Source organism: Apaloderma vittatum, unplaced genomic scaffold (assembly GCF_000703405.1).
Source record: "Apaloderma vittatum isolate BGI_N311 unplaced genomic scaffold, ASM70340v1 scaffold44935, whole genome shotgun sequence".
Taxonomy (NCBI): domain Eukaryota; kingdom Metazoa; phylum Chordata; class Aves; order Trogoniformes; family Trogonidae; genus Apaloderma; species Apaloderma vittatum.
In genome coordinates, this window is record NW_009719714.1 from 18,570 (window position 1) to 36,026 (window position 17,457).

At 36.8% G+C, this 17,457-nt stretch overlaps 1 protein-coding gene across 1 annotated transcript; it reads right to left on the reverse strand.

Moving 5' to 3' along the window:
- Window positions 1-804: 804 nt before the first annotated feature.
- Window positions 805-5,961, reverse strand: LRRC8B (leucine rich repeat containing 8 family, member B). The gene is given in 5 exon segments (XM_009870729.1): window positions 805-1,061; window positions 1,064-1,211; window positions 2,160-4,321; window positions 4,972-5,072; window positions 5,928-5,961. Coding segments are annotated over 3 exon segments (2,394 nt in total). The 5' UTR covers window positions 4,296-4,321; window positions 4,972-5,072; window positions 5,928-5,961; the 3' UTR covers window positions 805-951.
- Window positions 5,962-17,457: the final 11,496 nt, after the last annotated feature.

Genomic DNA, 17,457 nt, shown 5'->3' on the forward strand with positions numbered 1-17,457 from the left:
AATACAAATTCCCTTCATCTCCTCCCCAGCCACCAAAACACAGTAACCAGGTGTGAAGAAGCAGCACTGAGGCAGTCTGTAATGAGAAGTTATCAAAATGTTAAACAGCAACATACACTACATTAACATCGGGGATACTCACAACACACAGAAGACAACTTTGCAACTATATCATGTTCTGTTTGCCATCTTTGAAGATCAGTACTATAAGATTTGATGCCTAGTACACGCACACAACAGTTACTCCAGATTCTTCTGATTCCTCCCAATTTCTAGGCAATGATTCATTTCGCATTTACTATTTTAATGACAAAACACTGAAACTGGTTTCAGATATTATTGTCCAACTGTTTTTAATAGCAAGATTCAAATGGCACCTTCCACAATTAGAGAATTAATGCTCAATACTTGTCAAAAGCTTTAAAAATTACGGTATGTTGAAATATTACTTTCAGTATATCCCATGCAATTGACCTGCTCAAATAGGTTAAACTCTTAATTTAACATATTCTAAGTTAGTGAAGAGTTCATATTTAGAAACTAATTCCAGAGAGTTCTTAGACCTCATATGGCAGGAGATGAACCTGCTTGAAATAACCACTATCAACAGAAAAAATTCCCATAGGAAAAAAAGTATATACACTCTTGCTATAGGCAGGCAATCAATTCTTCCATTTCAATTCTACCGTAAACATTTAACAGAATTATTTCAACTAAACAACAACTTGTATTTCAGACTTTTCAAACATATGATTGCCTGTTAAAGGCTGCATTTTTTTGTTCAAATCTAGAAAAAAAAGTTTCTTTTCCAATACAATCAACTCAGTTCAATGTGTTTAAGACTGAATTGTAAACTGTTCTCTCTTCTTCACTTCCCTCCACCTATACAGATCTTTAGAGAGATACTAAGAAAAGGCTTATAGAATGCAATGATGCAGTTTCATTTTAAAATTAGCTCTTGTCTGAGCATGTCTGCAAACGCTCTCTTACTCGAGGTGGAAGTGTTTTTAACAATCTTTCTTCTACAATAAGACCATTCCGTTTTAAGAACTGACATTCTTAAGTGATTCAAGATAGTTTCCAGTGAGCTCTAATTGAACAAGATTCAGTAGCTGACCTACACAAGGGGATAAGTCCATCAGACTGTTATTTCCCAGAAGAAGAAATTGCAGCTTTTTGCACTGAAATAATCCATCAGGTAGCATTTCAATCTAGAAAAAGGAAAGAAGAAAAATCATGTACATTAGAAGCAGTAAGCCTACATGCAGCTGCATGTTTTGACATTTCAGGGTAGAAAAACCTCTTGGTTTACAGAAGGACAAGAAAAGGGGAGATTGTAATGCTTCTATCATTATGCGATCAAGTGCTTGAGAACACAACAATGGTTTTATACATCTGTTCTGTTATGAAGACGCTTAGCTGCTGGCAGAAGTCAAGCTATAGGTAGGGCAGGTGAGAGCATACACACGTGTGCATGCACAGCAGTGCATGCAAAAGCATGCAGGTTGCAGGGGAGATAAATAGGCTGCCATCTCCTACCAATCACTTCACAAAGAACAGATAGGGGAAGGACATTAGCAGCTGCTCTCTTGCACTACTGACATGTCATAACACTCAAGCCCAACCTCACAAGCAAAAACAACTATAAACTTCAGGAAGGAGTCTTAAAGTCACAAGCCTAGATCCCACACTAACAAGCCAGTTAGTTTAGTACTGCTGCTGAGGCTACCAGCTATGATTATTTCCCTCTTCCCAATCAGACAGCTGAGCTCCTCAGCAATTAGCTGTTGATTTGCTACAGCTTTCAGTTTCACATTTCAAGGCAAAAATTTAACAATCCCATTAAAATACTCCATAGGATAGACTGCTGCAGGGAAAGGAAAGATACATTTCTGCAGCCATGCTCATCTACACCAGATCTAAGAGCCCTTACGCTGCTACAAACCAGGACAGTACTTACTCAGTACTCCACAACCTTTGATGACACAAAAGTTTTAGTAATTAAACAAGCACCACCCCTCTTTTCAGCTTTACTGCATTTACTTTAATCATGAACATCATAAAAGCATTTTGAACCAGAGGCTGTTCCAGAAGAAATGGTAGGTAAAGTCAATATTTGGTTTGGGTTTTTTTAAATAGTAATTCAAAGTTCTACTTACATGGTTTTTTGTCAAAGCCAAGTACTGCAGATTGGTCAGAAAACCAATTTCTTCAGGGATGGAGGTTAGCTTATTATAGCTAAGATCCAAATAGTATAATTTTTTACAAAGAAATAGCTGCAACGGAACATTTTTAATATTATTATAATTTAGATACAATTGTTCCAGGTTTGATAATGCACCAATCTGCACTGGAACATATGAAATACTGTTGTGCCACAATTTTAAGCAAGAAAGGTTCTTAAGGTGTTGAAAACTAATTATTTCTTCCACTGTTCTAAGATTATTTTCTTTTAAGTCAATTTCATGCAAATTGTTGAGGGTAAAAATGGAATGGGGAATGCGTTCTAAATCACAGCAGATTAATTCCAAGGTTCTGAGGTTTACCAGCTTCTTCAGGTTATTTAGTACTATCAGTTTACTTCCCTCATTGTGGATAGACAAGTGTTGTAAAGAAGGCAGAAGATCTGTAACCACTTGAGGTATACGGGAAAGGTTGTTTTTTAAGTGAATTGATCTCAGATTTTTTAGCCCCTGAAAGCTTTCGTTGTATATGGAGTTATGATGATCTAGCATGAAATATCCTGTTAAGCACAAATCTTGTAGGTTTTTTAGATGAAAGACCCAAAACGGAATTCTTCCCATCTCACTAGATTTCAGGCGCAGTGTTTTCAGATTTTCTTCTAAAAAGCTGACTGCTGGATAATCCATAGTTAGTGATGAATAATAAACATTGAGTTCTTTGAGATTGACTAGCTGGGTCACAGATGAAGGAAGTTTGGCTTCAGGAATAAGTTCCAGGCTTAGGACCTCTATTTCTGTCAGTTCAAAGACACTGTCTGGAAGACCATTTAACATGAAAAGGTGAAGTTCAATCTTGTCTTGGGAATTTCTTACTAGTTTATTTTTCAGTTTTTCCACTGACCACTCATTGTTAAGATTTATCTGTTTCAGTTTGTTTTCACTCAGATCAGATAGGAATATTGAGAATCGTTGGGAATAAAGGGGATCATACTGATCTGCCAAGTGGAGAATAAATGCAAAGTCATTCTTTACATCAGGTATATCACTGTAATTACTTTTCTCTCTCAACTTCTCAAAAGAATATTGCTTAAGTGAACTTCTTAACATCCACCACAAACTATAAGTACAAGTTAAGCCATAGAAGATCACTAAAACAACATAAAATGAAGCCAAGACTTTAAAAATTTCTGCTAGCGAATAAACACACTGGTACCTTTTGTAGCCTGTAAAGGCTTGAACATTAACTACACAATCAATTTCAAGTGTAATAAATGATAAATAGTAGGGGACATAAATTATTATTATTACAAATACAATTACTTTCGCTATAATCTGTTTCATATACACTCTATATATGACATCCTTCTCTTCAACATGCACTCTGAATTTCTTCACTTTTTCAAATATCGCTTTAGCTTGTTCCCCTTCTTTTTTGTCAAGAACACTCGAGGAATTTTCTCTTCCAGTTGTTTCCAAGCCAGCTTGTGAATATGGCAGGGACTGTCTGCTGGCCCCTATATCTACTGAACTCCCAGGTGATGAAATTGCAGCTTTTGATTTGGCTATTGGCAACTTCCTCACAGACTGCTCAGCAACTGTTTCCGAGAGGGCACGTGTTGTCCATGGAGAATCAAAACACTTCTGAAGAATGGCTACAAAGTGCTCAAGCCTGGAACTTGTACTAGGATAATAAAGCCAGAAATTACTGCAAGCTGCAAAAATGAAGGTATGCAGAAGCACTAGGTATGGAAAAAATTTGGCAAACCAGTGAAGCTCTCTCTCATAACATACTGCATCAATATAGGAATACTGCTGTCGATGGAGATCATTTTGGATTTTAAGCGGGATGATTATCTGTGCTGCAGAGCTAGCTGACATGTTAAGGTTAGCTTTAACTATATCCCAAGGCACAGCACAATGATTGTCAAATTCTAGCTTGCAAGGAAGACAACACAGTACTCTGGTTTGAGTAAGCTGGAGAGCCCCAGCAAGCACAGCAACCAGCAGCATTATCATGGTGAGGTAATACCAGAAGACATCCCACCACGGTTTTAGTATGTGGTAGGATGACTGAGCATCTGCTAAGTATTTGAGTTCTGTTAGCGTGATCATGACTTTCACCTGTGAGAGAACAGCAGCTGGTAGAGGAAAAAAGAAAAAAAGATATCCTTAGATAATTGTTGAAAACAATTTCTCTCATCATTAAACACTTGAAGCTTATTACAGTTTTCAGTGTGTAACATGTGGCCTAGGATCCAAAGCATAGCAATAGGACCCAAGAACTTCTGGCACTTAACCTTACCCATCATCTTACGGATTTTTAAGGAAAGTTACTTACAATACAAAAAAACCTTAAAATGAAGAGTGAAATTAGCATCATAAATTAGAAGAAAGTGTATTTTGATCAAACATTTGGGTTCCGCTCAAATAGAAGCAACAAGCACTGTAAGTTATTACTAGCAGTCTTTCAATACTGTCCTAAACTTACATGACAAAAGTCATTTCTCATTTATGAAAAATTCCAGAACAATATATTAACACGGTGGCTCTTGCAATATAGAATTTTCTACTAGATTAAGTCATTCTACTCAATTAGAGAACATACAAGAATTCTCAAGAGCAGTTTTGCATTACACATTCTTATGTAATTCCCCATCTTCCCACATCAAGAGAATTAAGCATACTGACAGGATGAAAATGAAGCTAATAACTTGTTATTGTCCAGTATTGTCACACATGTAAACCAGCACACTTAACACCCTGCAACATAGGCTTGATGCATACTTACTTTACTAATTAAAGAGAATAAAAATACACAGCACTACTCAGTCTGGAGGTCTACACCTTTTAAAATTCCTTGGACATGCCATCTTTACATTTGTCTTCATTCTGGATGGAGAAAACATTGAATATACTTTATTTTTATATGGTTTAAATGAAGAGGAAACATCTCAGCTTTCATTAGAACTGCTGCCTTATTGCAGACATCAGGATCCATTAAGCTCTGCATTGCTGCAGCTACATGAATAGAACATATTCAGACACGATCCCATGTGAAGTCAAAGTTTTGCAGTCACATCAACACAAAAAACAGGAACCACCTACAGTTTGCCCTATTTCAACTGGGAAGTTCTCGGTTTTGTGATTTTTTTTTCCCCCAAACAACTATATGAAAATAAAATATGCAACATGCAAAACTTCAAGATGTAGAATTCATAATTTTGATATACCAAGGTTTGGCAGAAAGGCAAGTTTCTCAAAAATAGAGGCCTCAGCCTCTTTTTCTCCAGAACAACCCCAGTTCCTTCAGCTGCTCCTCATAAGGCTTCCTCTCAAGACCCTTTACCAGCTTCATTGCCCTTCTTTGGACACACTCCAGCACCTCAATGTCTGTCTTGTCCTGAGGATCCCAAAGCTGAACACAGGATTCAAGCTGCAGCCTCACCAGTGCCAAGTACAGTGGGACAATCACTTCCCTAGTCCTGCTGGCCACACTATTTCTGATGCAGGCCAGGATGCTATCAGCCTTCTTGGACACCTGGGCACACTGCTGGCTCAGATTCATAATACATATATTGCTACTGGATATTGCAATTCCAAGTAGAGCTGACAAGACAAACAGCTGAACTAAGGAAGAACCTTATTCTTACTCCACAGTCACATCTGAGGGGAGAAGAATGGCCAAAAATAACTTAAGCCTTCTTGTATTGACAAGGCTACTTTTAATTGAACATAGAAACTTACCAGGCCCACTGAAGGGAAAGCAGCTGAAGGAGGACAGGATGGTTACAATGCACTCCTGGAGAGAAAATAAGTTGTCATCAGATCATGAAATATTTGGACTTCAACAACTCTATTAGAACAACAGCTCATTACTCCTTCCACAGTAGTCTTTTAAAGATCCAACATTTACTGAGTAAAATACCTAAGTAGATCTACAAGATCTAGTTAAGATAATTTAAGATGCCACCTCCATCAAACTATTTACTTGGTCACTATGTGAAAGTTGGTTTTCCTAGAGTAGAAATAAAGTAATGGCCCTTGTCATTGCCTTCTTTCTAAGCACTAAAAGCTATTTAAGGGCAACAGTTTTTGCATTTATACAAAATCACTAGTCCTGCAGCTGAGATATTATATCTATAGCTAAGAGATAGCCATTCCTTTAATCACTCCAGCTTAACTTGCAAAAACCACACCACTAAATACCTTTAAATAAGTCCTTTTGGTTTAATTCTTTGGGGTTTGATTCTAAATTTGTAGGTGTAAAAGCACAAAAAGGTACTAAACCCATCCAGACTAAGGCTTTAATTCTGCAAAGAATTTCTCGATCATGTCTTGACTTGAGCAAAGCATGCTTGATTTGAATGTAGACAGGAAAATCAAAAGTGGTTTTTTTTCATTTTCAACCTAGAATTAAGACAACTCATTTCTTCTCACCTGAACTTCGTTGCAAAAATGAAAGACCTCTGTTAAAGCTGTAAAGAACACGCTAACAGATAAATACATTTAATGATTCAACAAAGTAAGAGCAAAAGGTATAAATAGCCTATTTTTAAAAAAGTATTTGAAAAGTCAAAATGATCACTGAACTGGATGAGAGTTTAAAATAGTGTGAAAAGTCTAATTAGCACGAGGATGGGAGCAATTGTTTTCCTAACAAACTTATAAACTTCATCAGGGACTCCAGCATATACTAGCACTTTAAGATGTTTTATATAACTAAATGCTTAGAGAAACTTAAAAGTACCATAATTTAATAACGCACATATGTACACATTTTTTATACAAAGAATATCAATCTTCTGGTGGCAAACCTATTTTAGTGGATAAGCAAGGCACTTGCTGAGTATCATGGACAGAATTCAGAGTACAATAAATAAATAAAGTATTTTCTCCAAAAGTTACATAAAGAAAAAAAGAAAATGGAACAAGCCAATTCTATTAAAAATATATTGGTATACTTAAGAATATGTAAAACTCAATACAGGTTCTTCAAGCAATGCCCTAATGTTCAAACAAAAAGTGGTTTGTTTTTTGTACAGACTGAGATTTCAATGTGAGACTGACCCATGCAATTTTGTGAGGTCTGTTTCTATAAAATGCTTACTTTGTCACCTCCCTGCATTGAACCGGAAAGTTGTTAGTCCCTATCACATATCCCCAAAAAAAGGCTACATTCACGCTGCAGTTATAGAACACTTGCTAGGAGAAAGCGAGTGTCACAATACGAAGAATTTAAATAGTTTAACTCTGCTCTTGTTAAAGACTGCTTCTTGAAACCTTCCAATGAAGCATGTATAGTCATTACAATTATATGCATGTGAAATAAAACTTCCTAGCAGAGTATACAACAGATACAAGTCTAATATAAACATGTGCATTATTAACGATAATTTTGCTAAAGACAGTTTTCTTTCAAGCCCTATCTGTATGCCAAGAGTGACTAATCAAATGAAATAATGCTGAACTGTAATGGGTTTGATAAATCTCATCTCCAGCAGCTTTCAACCCATTTCAAAGCCATAAAAGCTCTTCAAAGTAGCCTAATTCAATTGGCAATCTTTCTTAGAAGATGAGAGACAGAAGTTTAGCCTTAGGCTAGGTGATGACTCTAGGAGAGTTGACCCAGACCAGTACTGGGATACAGGCCAGAAAAATAAAGTAATAAAGATCGCTAATATCAAGGCGATTTTTAGTTACTTCAAGACTGGATGTGTGTTTATCGAACAAATTAAGAATATGAATAAAAGACTATATTTTTGAGAAATATTGTCTATGAACATCAGACAGCTCCCCTCATTCTCCCCTGCTGCCAAAAGGTTTCTCAACATTGCATTACTCTGTCATTTGGTCACTACTTAATTTTAAGCACATTTAGCTAGGGATGGCTTGCAGAAAGCTTAAGTGCCTTGTTTGCCCTTCCCAAAGGATAATGAGCTACAAAAAAGACAATATATAACAGGAAGCTTTGTTTTATTTTTAAGACTACATTGGTTTTGTTGATTGTTTAAGTATTCAGCTGGTGTTCCTGACACACTAAGTTAATCAAAATAGATTTACACAACTAAAGCATACCTTGACAGGTATTCCAGTGGCCCCTCTATCTTGCTTTTTTCCCCCCCCCCTTCCCCTCAGAAAAACATAGCCATCAACATTTTAGCCAATCTTATTCCAACAACACAATGTGCTTTTCAGCTGACATAAGGAGATGCTGGCATATTAAATAAAATGTCTGTTTTATCAATTTTCTACCAAAAATGATTCCTGAATTACAATACCAACTTACCTTCTAGCTAGTTTAAATGTATCACTGTTTCTTTTAATGTTTCAGATGCAAAATAAAGTTCAATAATAAACTAAACATGCAATCAATTTTGCTTAATAGGTAGTTTTGAGACTCTCCTATGGAATTCCTAGCACCTCCTTCAGATCTTACATGCACAGCCTGAACCTCCACTTGCAAATAAACCTTCATGAATATTCTCAAAGGAAAAAAGTAACAAAATTTACCCTCCTCTCCCCCACTCATCACCCCAAACATACTTGTCCTGGCTAAAACTTCCCCTTTTATTGACATGCTACCATGTCCTAAACAACAAAAAGCCAGGTAATGCAAGAGTTCCAGGGCAGGTCCAACTTCCTAAGGAACGAAACTGCCTTACGTAGTCTTATCAGATGCATTCAGATGACTGCCTCTCCCTTTTTTAAGCCTCCTATTGACAAGTAATAGACTACTCAATTCAAGCACTGCATTTGATATATAGTCTTTCAGAATCTGTACTTCACATGCTTGTGTGCGCGTGCAGATTCCGTTGAGGATCTTTGCAACGGGGATTGTGCATCCCTATTCCACGGAACACAGAACAACTTGCAAACAGGATTAGAGAAAGCTTCTTTCCAGTTCCTTCTGAAGAAGGTCACAGGTGGTAAACAAACATGTGTGATTATCGTTTTGTATTTAAAATAAACGCAAAGACATTCCCACACTCTACAATAACCAGTACAATCCTCAGGCACAAAATGTTCAAGGCTACTTTGTTACAAGTTTTTCATATCAAACACTCAAACAATCAAAGACCTAAAGTTCTTCCAAACAATCAAAGACTGTAATTACAACTGCAGACAATCTCAGCCATCTGTGTCTGGATTAACTAGAGGCCTTGCTTCTCTCAAACACTCCTGCTCTCAGGACAGTACTGCTGAATATAAGATACAGAAGAGCAGTAGCAAGTTCTTACACTGTTTAACAAGCTGTCCTTGCTCTTTGGAGAAGGCTGCTTAAATGAGACTATGTAGCCAAATAATTTCTGAGGAAAAAAAAACAAACCCAAACAATTGTGAACATATTTTTAGTTTAAAATTTAGTAAGTTAGCCCATGCTTGCATTTTCATATGGACTACTGCTTCAGAGTTAATCACACAGCACTCAAGCTGATAAATTTTGCAAAACTAAGCAACTACCATCCAGCTCTACCACTACCATACCATCAGCAAGCTGAGAAAAATAGAGCACAACAGGGCAAGGGTATTTTAAATAGCTTCCTCAACTACCCAAAAGCTTGAACATTCCAAAGTTCGACACAAAAGGCCTTAGAGTAGGTAAAAAAGCCATCTTACAGGCAGCTTCACCTAAACTCAGAACATCTGTCTCTACTGTATTACTTCCTTTCTCACGTACACTTAATGCAAGAGAAAAAACTTTATCTTGCAGTCTAATCTAAACTGAAAATAAGCTTGATTCCAATTTTATTTGCTTTACAAGCACAAGACTTACTCTTGAAATCTGACTGTGCAGGATTAGATACACTCACTACATCATGCATTTCCAACCTATGCCTGCAGCACTTCAGAAAAGACCATTGTCTTCCTTAAGCCATATTAACTTCTCATGAAATGCCATCAAGATGCAAGAATTAAGCTTTTTCTCTATTCAAAGCCAGTAAAGAATTAAACTTTGGTAGTAAAATACATCACTGGTCAAATACTCACTAAGGAGATGGATCATCCTCAAACATTCTGGTTGGACAGGTAGTTAAAATTGCATACCTGTAGGCCACAGGATAATGAATCACATCAACAAGATCTGTCTAAGATCACCAAGTTCTCAATAGTGAATGGGAGGGAGAAACCAAATCAACAATTTTGAGGGTTAAACTCTGTAATGAAGTTGTATTACAAGATATGTATTTAAAAGATATGTTAAAGGCACTTTTTATATTTCATACTAGTCTAGCCTGGAGAGCAATGTTAAATACAAATTCATCATATTCAGACATACATACTTTGACAGGTCAAAGGACTTTCTCCAGCCCTCTCCCCAAGGTAAATTCAAGGTGTTAAGGGTTGTAGGTAAAATACGTCACAACCTACGCTCTTAGAAAGCCTGTAGTATCAAGAAAAATGTTCAGTTTAAACCCAAGTTTAAGACCAAACAGACAGGTGATACAAACAAGATGGGCGATGCAAGAAAACCCCACTGGAAAACAAACTGAAGAAAAATTGTTAAGGAGGTACAAATCTAGGGTTCTGAACAAGTATGGTTCAGAATTAAACAGGCCAGCCATCAAATGGTAAAAACAAAGTACAATGAACAGTAGACCAGCTTTGCTTTGCACATAATTGTGTCAATGCAACTGATCTCTTTGAAAGTAGGCTGTCTGCATTCTGGGCAAGTATCACTTCATTCACAGTCATGGTTCTTTCCAAGACCCCCTACCATACCAAGCAGAATCCAGACTCTGAATCAATCTAAATATTTCTAGTAAGAAACAGTTTTTACAGCATTAGTGTTCTGGCACTATTTTCAACCTCAGAGATGCATATTTTAAAAAAACGTAAATTAAGGTTATATCAGGTAATAATAGAAGTATGACAGAAGAAGGACTTTATCTACACAGACAAGTATTATAGTTCTGTGGTCTCTTCTTTCCATGAGGATGCATTAAGATAAACTTGCAACTAAACTGTAATAGCTTTTGCAGACCACGGTCGCTTTAAGTGTTTTTAACTAGAAATACAAATATAGTAACCTAAACTTAAGAGATGTATTAGCATGTAAAATACTAATTACAGTAAATATTGAAACAAGCACCTGTTTAGAAAAGTACTTCGTGTTGTTTATGCAAAGAATCTAAATAGTAAATTCACTTAGACGTATATTTTGTTTCACCCTAATATTTCAGTAATAATTTAACTTATTTAATTTGTATTCTCTCTGGAAACTCTAGCACTCTTCATAGAAGCAGATTTTTCTATTTGTTCCATTAATTTACATTTCTTTAAACAGTTGCATGTTCAATCCCCGTTTGGTCCCCATGCGTTGCCTGATCTAGTTGAGAGGTGTCCCTGCCCACGATAGGGAGGTTGGATTAAAGGATCTCTAAGGTTCCTTTCAGCCTAGGCCATTCTATGATTCTATGATTTCACATATTCCCTTGTAAAAAAAAAAAAAAAAAAATTTCTATAAAGACCGCCAAAACTCCACATTGGTATTGCCCACTAAAGAATAGCTCTGCTATCATGAGTCTCCTTGGCAATTCCTAAAGAAACATAGCAAAACTCATTAACAGATTTAAAAAAAAACCACAACAAACAAAACTGGAAAGTGTTCCATGCAGCTTTTTTTTTTTAAAAAAAAAAAAAGAATATAACAAACTGTGGCAGTTCTGACTGGAAGACCATGGTACACTCAGGTGTTAGTGATCCACTTGGGGTAGCCACAGGACAAATTTAACTGCTCATTACAGAGGAGTCTGCAGGCAGCTCCCACTCAGTTACCAGTGATTATACCACCTGCATGCCCGTGTCTTGATAAATAAGTTGTCCTGTGAACATCTTTCCTTGTTGACTGTAGAAATGATGAGTTGTTTTCTTGTAAGAAAATTCTATAATAGCTTGAATGATGAAAATGAGGTAACACTTTTTAGAGGCAGAGTCTGCACTGTGATCTGCACAAGGATTGAAGGCTCATTTGATGCCACACAACCTGTGTTCCCAGTTTCTAAAGGGGATGCAGGATTATTTATACTATTCTCTTCCTTTATAGTGTCAAATCCAATAAAAATATTTTTAAATTATATTGTACAGAGTCTGAGTGCCTTTCTTAATAAGAAGTCCAGTTACAAATCCATTAGTTTTTTCCTTTCAAAAAACCTGGTACCCAAGTTATAGAAGTAAAATTAAACAGAGCTTGCCAGACCAAGTAGGAGCATTTATTTGCCAAAGGAAATGGTTTTCTAAACAAGGTGAGTGTAATAGATTCAATCTAGGTTACAGAAAACACCCAGAGTGACTTCATACTATATCAGATAAGACAAAGCTAGTAATTTCTCAAAAATTATATGCAATTGACAGAAAAGCAGATAAGTCACAAGCCACAATGAACAAAGAAAAGGCAAGTGTTAAATCTTGTTTTCATCTAGTCTACAAGGACTGCAGCAATAGGAACATGTAAAAAATATTCAAGTGTATAACAACAGAGCTTTTTTTCTCTAACTGTTTAGTTGTTTGCTGGAAGCAACTTAAACAAGAAAGGGAAAACTCTACCTGGATTAATCCTTTATAGGAAGAATGTACCACCAACGATGTAGCCTTAAGAGCAGCAAAGGCTGCCCTCCCTTCACTAATACCCAGTGCAGACATGGGCATCATCCTTGTACAAACCTAATCTGGATGCCTAAAGAGCATTATCATCCCACTGAGAAAAAGTCAACAAGACCAGAAGCAGAAAAACAACACTAACAAGGCTTAGAGTAACAGTAACTTAAAGTACACTAAAGGAAGTAGGCTTTCTAGCATTAGGAAAAAAGGAAGAATGATGTACTGGGAGTGGAAAGCGGGGATAGAAGAGCATGGGAAATACATCTGCCTTCTCAGAACAGAAGTACATAGTCCATCTGTGCTCAGCTAATGCTTATTCAAACCAACATGGGAGGAGACAACTTCTCTGGAGATGACTGCAGGCATGCCACGCTATCAAACGTTCCAGCCCAAAACTGTCATGAAAGATACCAGGGAAGTGCCACAGATTACCCTCTTTATTTATATCTTAAATAACAGGCCTCCTTTGTTGTTCCCTCATCCCCAATTACATTTTCAAATCAATACAGACATAATACACCAATACTATAAACAGTCCTTACTTTCAAGTTCCAAATAAATCCTAGAGCAAGCTTGGAGCATTAAGTATGAAAAGCCTCCTTAAGTTCTTCACTTGTTCTTTCCTAAGTATGGAAGATTACACCACCAGCAATCTTAAAAGGCCTAGCCTGGGACAGATATCTGTGGCATCCTGTACCTTTTACAGCTCTCCCAGAAACCATCCTACACAATAGTACATCAAGTCCTTTTCTCCAGTTCTAACATAGATAACAGAGTCAGACAACTTCCAACTGCATGAAATTAGTTTTTGAAGCTCACTTGTAACACCTTTTTATTCTTATTACCACATTCTTAGACCTTTCTCATTCTGTAAAACACAAATACATAGCCATAAGACAAGACAATGTATCCCTCTAGCATTCTAAAGGAAGCCTCAGTGGTATCTATTTAATTCTGCATACTAAGTACTACAATAGAAAACTAATTTTTATCCCCTCAGTTTCCAGAAGTCAGACAGATCCTCACAATGTCCACTGATTGTGCTGCTGTGCTCAGGCCATTAGAAAGCAGAGCAGAGAAAGATAATACTGGAGAATACTGTATGGAAAAATCACATTGTCAGAGGTCATTGTTCACAAAAAATAAAGGGAGATTCCACTGGGGATGCCAAGTCCCTGTGCGGTCTCTCAGATTGCTGGAGGACACAGTCTCCTTTTATCCGAATTTCCTGCCTATATTAGACCCTGTCCCTTTCCCCAACGGATGAAGTACTCAGGATGTAAAGAATTCTTGATTCACCTGTTGCATGTTCCCCCCTTAACATGTACCCCCCAACAACATACATCACATGTTTCATTACCTCTAACTTCATGCTGCCTGTGGCAAAGTTAATATTCATAGGCCTATTCAGCACCATTTGCCCCCCTTCCCCACAATCAAAAGTTCAAAGTTAGTTTAGACCATCCTAGATGTTGACTTCAATGACAGCCCTACTGGCAAAGGTATCTCCTTACCTTCTCCTTACAGACTGCATTTTGCAGCTTTCTCCTTTGTGAAGACACTCTCCCCTTTGTTCCACCACTTAGATGTAAAAACATTCTCCTCTGTTTTATCACTCATTTGTAAAGACACTCTCCTCTTTGTCCTCCCAATACCCACAACTTAAATACTACAAGGTTTCTCCACTAGCAGATTCTTTAATTACAGTACAGTTTATTATCTTCAGTCTTTAAGAGCAGCAATAGTAAAAGAGAGCCAGCAGCATAAACCAGTTGCAGTTATTAACAAAAGACTCTCTTTCCTTGGAAAAAGGCAGGACACTGTTCATATATGCTCTTCCATTTTCAGTGTATTTTTTAATAAAATCATAAATGGCCAAAGACCCTTGAAAGAGCCAAGACAACTCCTGTAACCTCACTAGAGACAAGTCCAAAATAAGAAAATATGTCCAAAGGAGGAGCCTTGGAGTGTGCCCACTCACCTGAACTAGTTCTGACTTAACTTCTCAACAGTACCAGGAGCACTGCTGTCACAGCAGAACAAAGTAGACTACAAATCCTACTTAAGAAATCAGGTAAGCATGTGGCTCGATTTTGTAGTCCACAGGATATCAGGCTGTTATAACTAGGCCAGCAACATAATTCATTATACGGTAAGGTAGTACCATACATACTGATGTATTAACTAAAGCACGTTCATATTCTGATCTGATACTTCCAGATGAAGGTCCTGTAGGGAATCCAAAAGCCCTGTCTTTAGCAGAAGACAGAAGGGGCCAACAGTCTTCATACCACAGGAAGTCCTGCTAGTTTTGCAGAAAGAGTACTAAAATCCAATGTTTTCAGATATTCAGAACTTCCATTCTACAGTATTTTCCTAGCTCAAACACTGCTTTCCAATATAACAATCTGCCCAAACCAGTCAATAGGGATATCTACCTCTTACAGATGGACAGTTCTAAGCAAGTCATTTTATTTCTACTTCGAATTCCTCAACTGTAAAATTGTGTTACTGTTTCTCCTGTTCTTCATAAAGTATTTAAACCAGGAACCTTACACAGTAGTAACACTTCTTATTAGGTAATCAGAGAGGCTATTCTGGTTTGTACTACAGGTTCTGTTACATTGTGAGAGCTGGAAGCATTATTACTTTTCCTAGCAGTGGTAAGACAGTTACAACTTTGCATAATCTTAGAAATACAAATTTGTATTTATGCTTCTTATTCTAGCTAGAATAATTCTGATGTTTCTAAAAGATGAACAGTTATCTTGTACAGTAAGTCAAAATTCCCACATTTGGTCAAAAAACCAAAACTGTTGGTTTTTTCAAAATTTATAGGCTGCCAAGACCTAACACTGTCCTATCAGGATAACAGATAAGAACAAACAGAAACATGAGATGACAAATAAAAAAATATATACCTTCTGTCTCTTCCAGATAATTATTGCCAAGTACAAATATAGCTGCAAGATGTAAGAACAGTTAAAAAACTGCAGGTTTTACGTCTTCCTGATGCTGTAAAAGTTTAATGAAGAACTTTCCAGTACAGAATATCATTACTTTCACAAACAAGAATTTAACTGCATCTAGGAAAATTATCAGGGCAACATTAAAGAAAACTGAATGAATGAATCATGTGGGAGAATGCTGCTGGTAGGGGGGTTGGACTAGATGATTTTTCAAGGTCCCTTCCAACTCCTAACATTCTGTGATGCTGTGAAAACACATCCAATTTCACCCTGTTAGTTCTGCCACTGCAGTGGCTTATTTCTCTTCTCAGAAGCATCAACTTCTTCATCTTTATAGGAAAGACAGTTACTCTTGAAAGCCAGCCTGACAAGTTGAAACACTTGATTCTAGATGTTTGGTCTAAACATCCAAAATAATACAATGATAGGAGATAAGTTTCCAGTTTACATCTGATTCAAACTCAGACATTCTTTTTATATGCAAATTCTCTTGTAACCCATCTGGTTAACTTTTTAAAGAATCTCCCCACCCCAAAGCGAAAAAAAACCACAAACTCCACAGTCAACTAACCTGAAATGGAATCAGAATAGGCTTTACCTGTTATCCTCCAGCAGGGAGCCTGCTGTCTGCTCAGCCACCTCAGTCCCCTAAGTATCTTCCTGTTCACATTACTCTACAGTATGTATTTATTAATTGGAAAAAGCAGTCAAATACATCTTCTTTTAATAAAATTAAAGTACTGAAGGACAAATTTCACATTGCACATACAGTGTAACAATGTGTGTACAAATCACATACCAACGCCTAAACACAACTCTACAGTTTGAGAACTGCACATACAGATGCAGTTATGAGACTAGAAGCAGAGTTACACTTACCAGAAGCATCCCCTAGAAAAATACTAAATTTTGGAGCCATGTACAAGTGTTCATAGTTGAATGCCAAAGTAAACCTAAAGTAATCCTGCTTTGTTTCCTGAACAAACATAAAGTTAGCTTGGCACTTATGTTCATGCTTCATGCTTCTACCAGGCCCAAGTATGCTGTGCAACAGTCTTATGCTGTGCAAAATTTCATTTTTGAGTACACTCTGAGGTGATCTAACAACTGGCAAGTTTTTTCAGATAGCACTATTACAAGAAAAACATATTTTGGTATAAAGCCAAGTTTAATGACTTCAAAAACAAGAGTCAAGGTTTTATTGTCACCTGAATCAATTAAGAACTTTAAGTAAAAAAAGCCTCCAGCCCCATATTTGTAAGAAACTGAATAACAGTTTGAAGCAAAACAGATGCTACTTGTAACAACTCCACTTTGGTAAAGCACTTGAGTATTGACATATCTTGTCCCACTTCAATTAAGCGATGTTTTGGTGCTTTCCTGACTTTAAGTCAGTGTCATTGCAAAGTTAGTGTTTAAACCTTGTCATTATTTAACTAAAAACATTTACTTAAGTAATAATTTTCACACTTCCATTGGCATGGATTAGAAGTGATAGTTTATCATGTTAATTATTGAAACATAGCCTAGAAACAGGCCGTTTTTAGTTAAAACTTTTCAAATGCCCTCTCTTCTTCAAATATTTAATTACACAACAAATGCACATAAAGATTTTCCCTTCATTTAGATAGAAAAATTACTTTAAAGAATAAATACTTTAGCAGTAGTCTAAATTTGCAGTTCTTAGATTCCAGCTCAGTAGACTT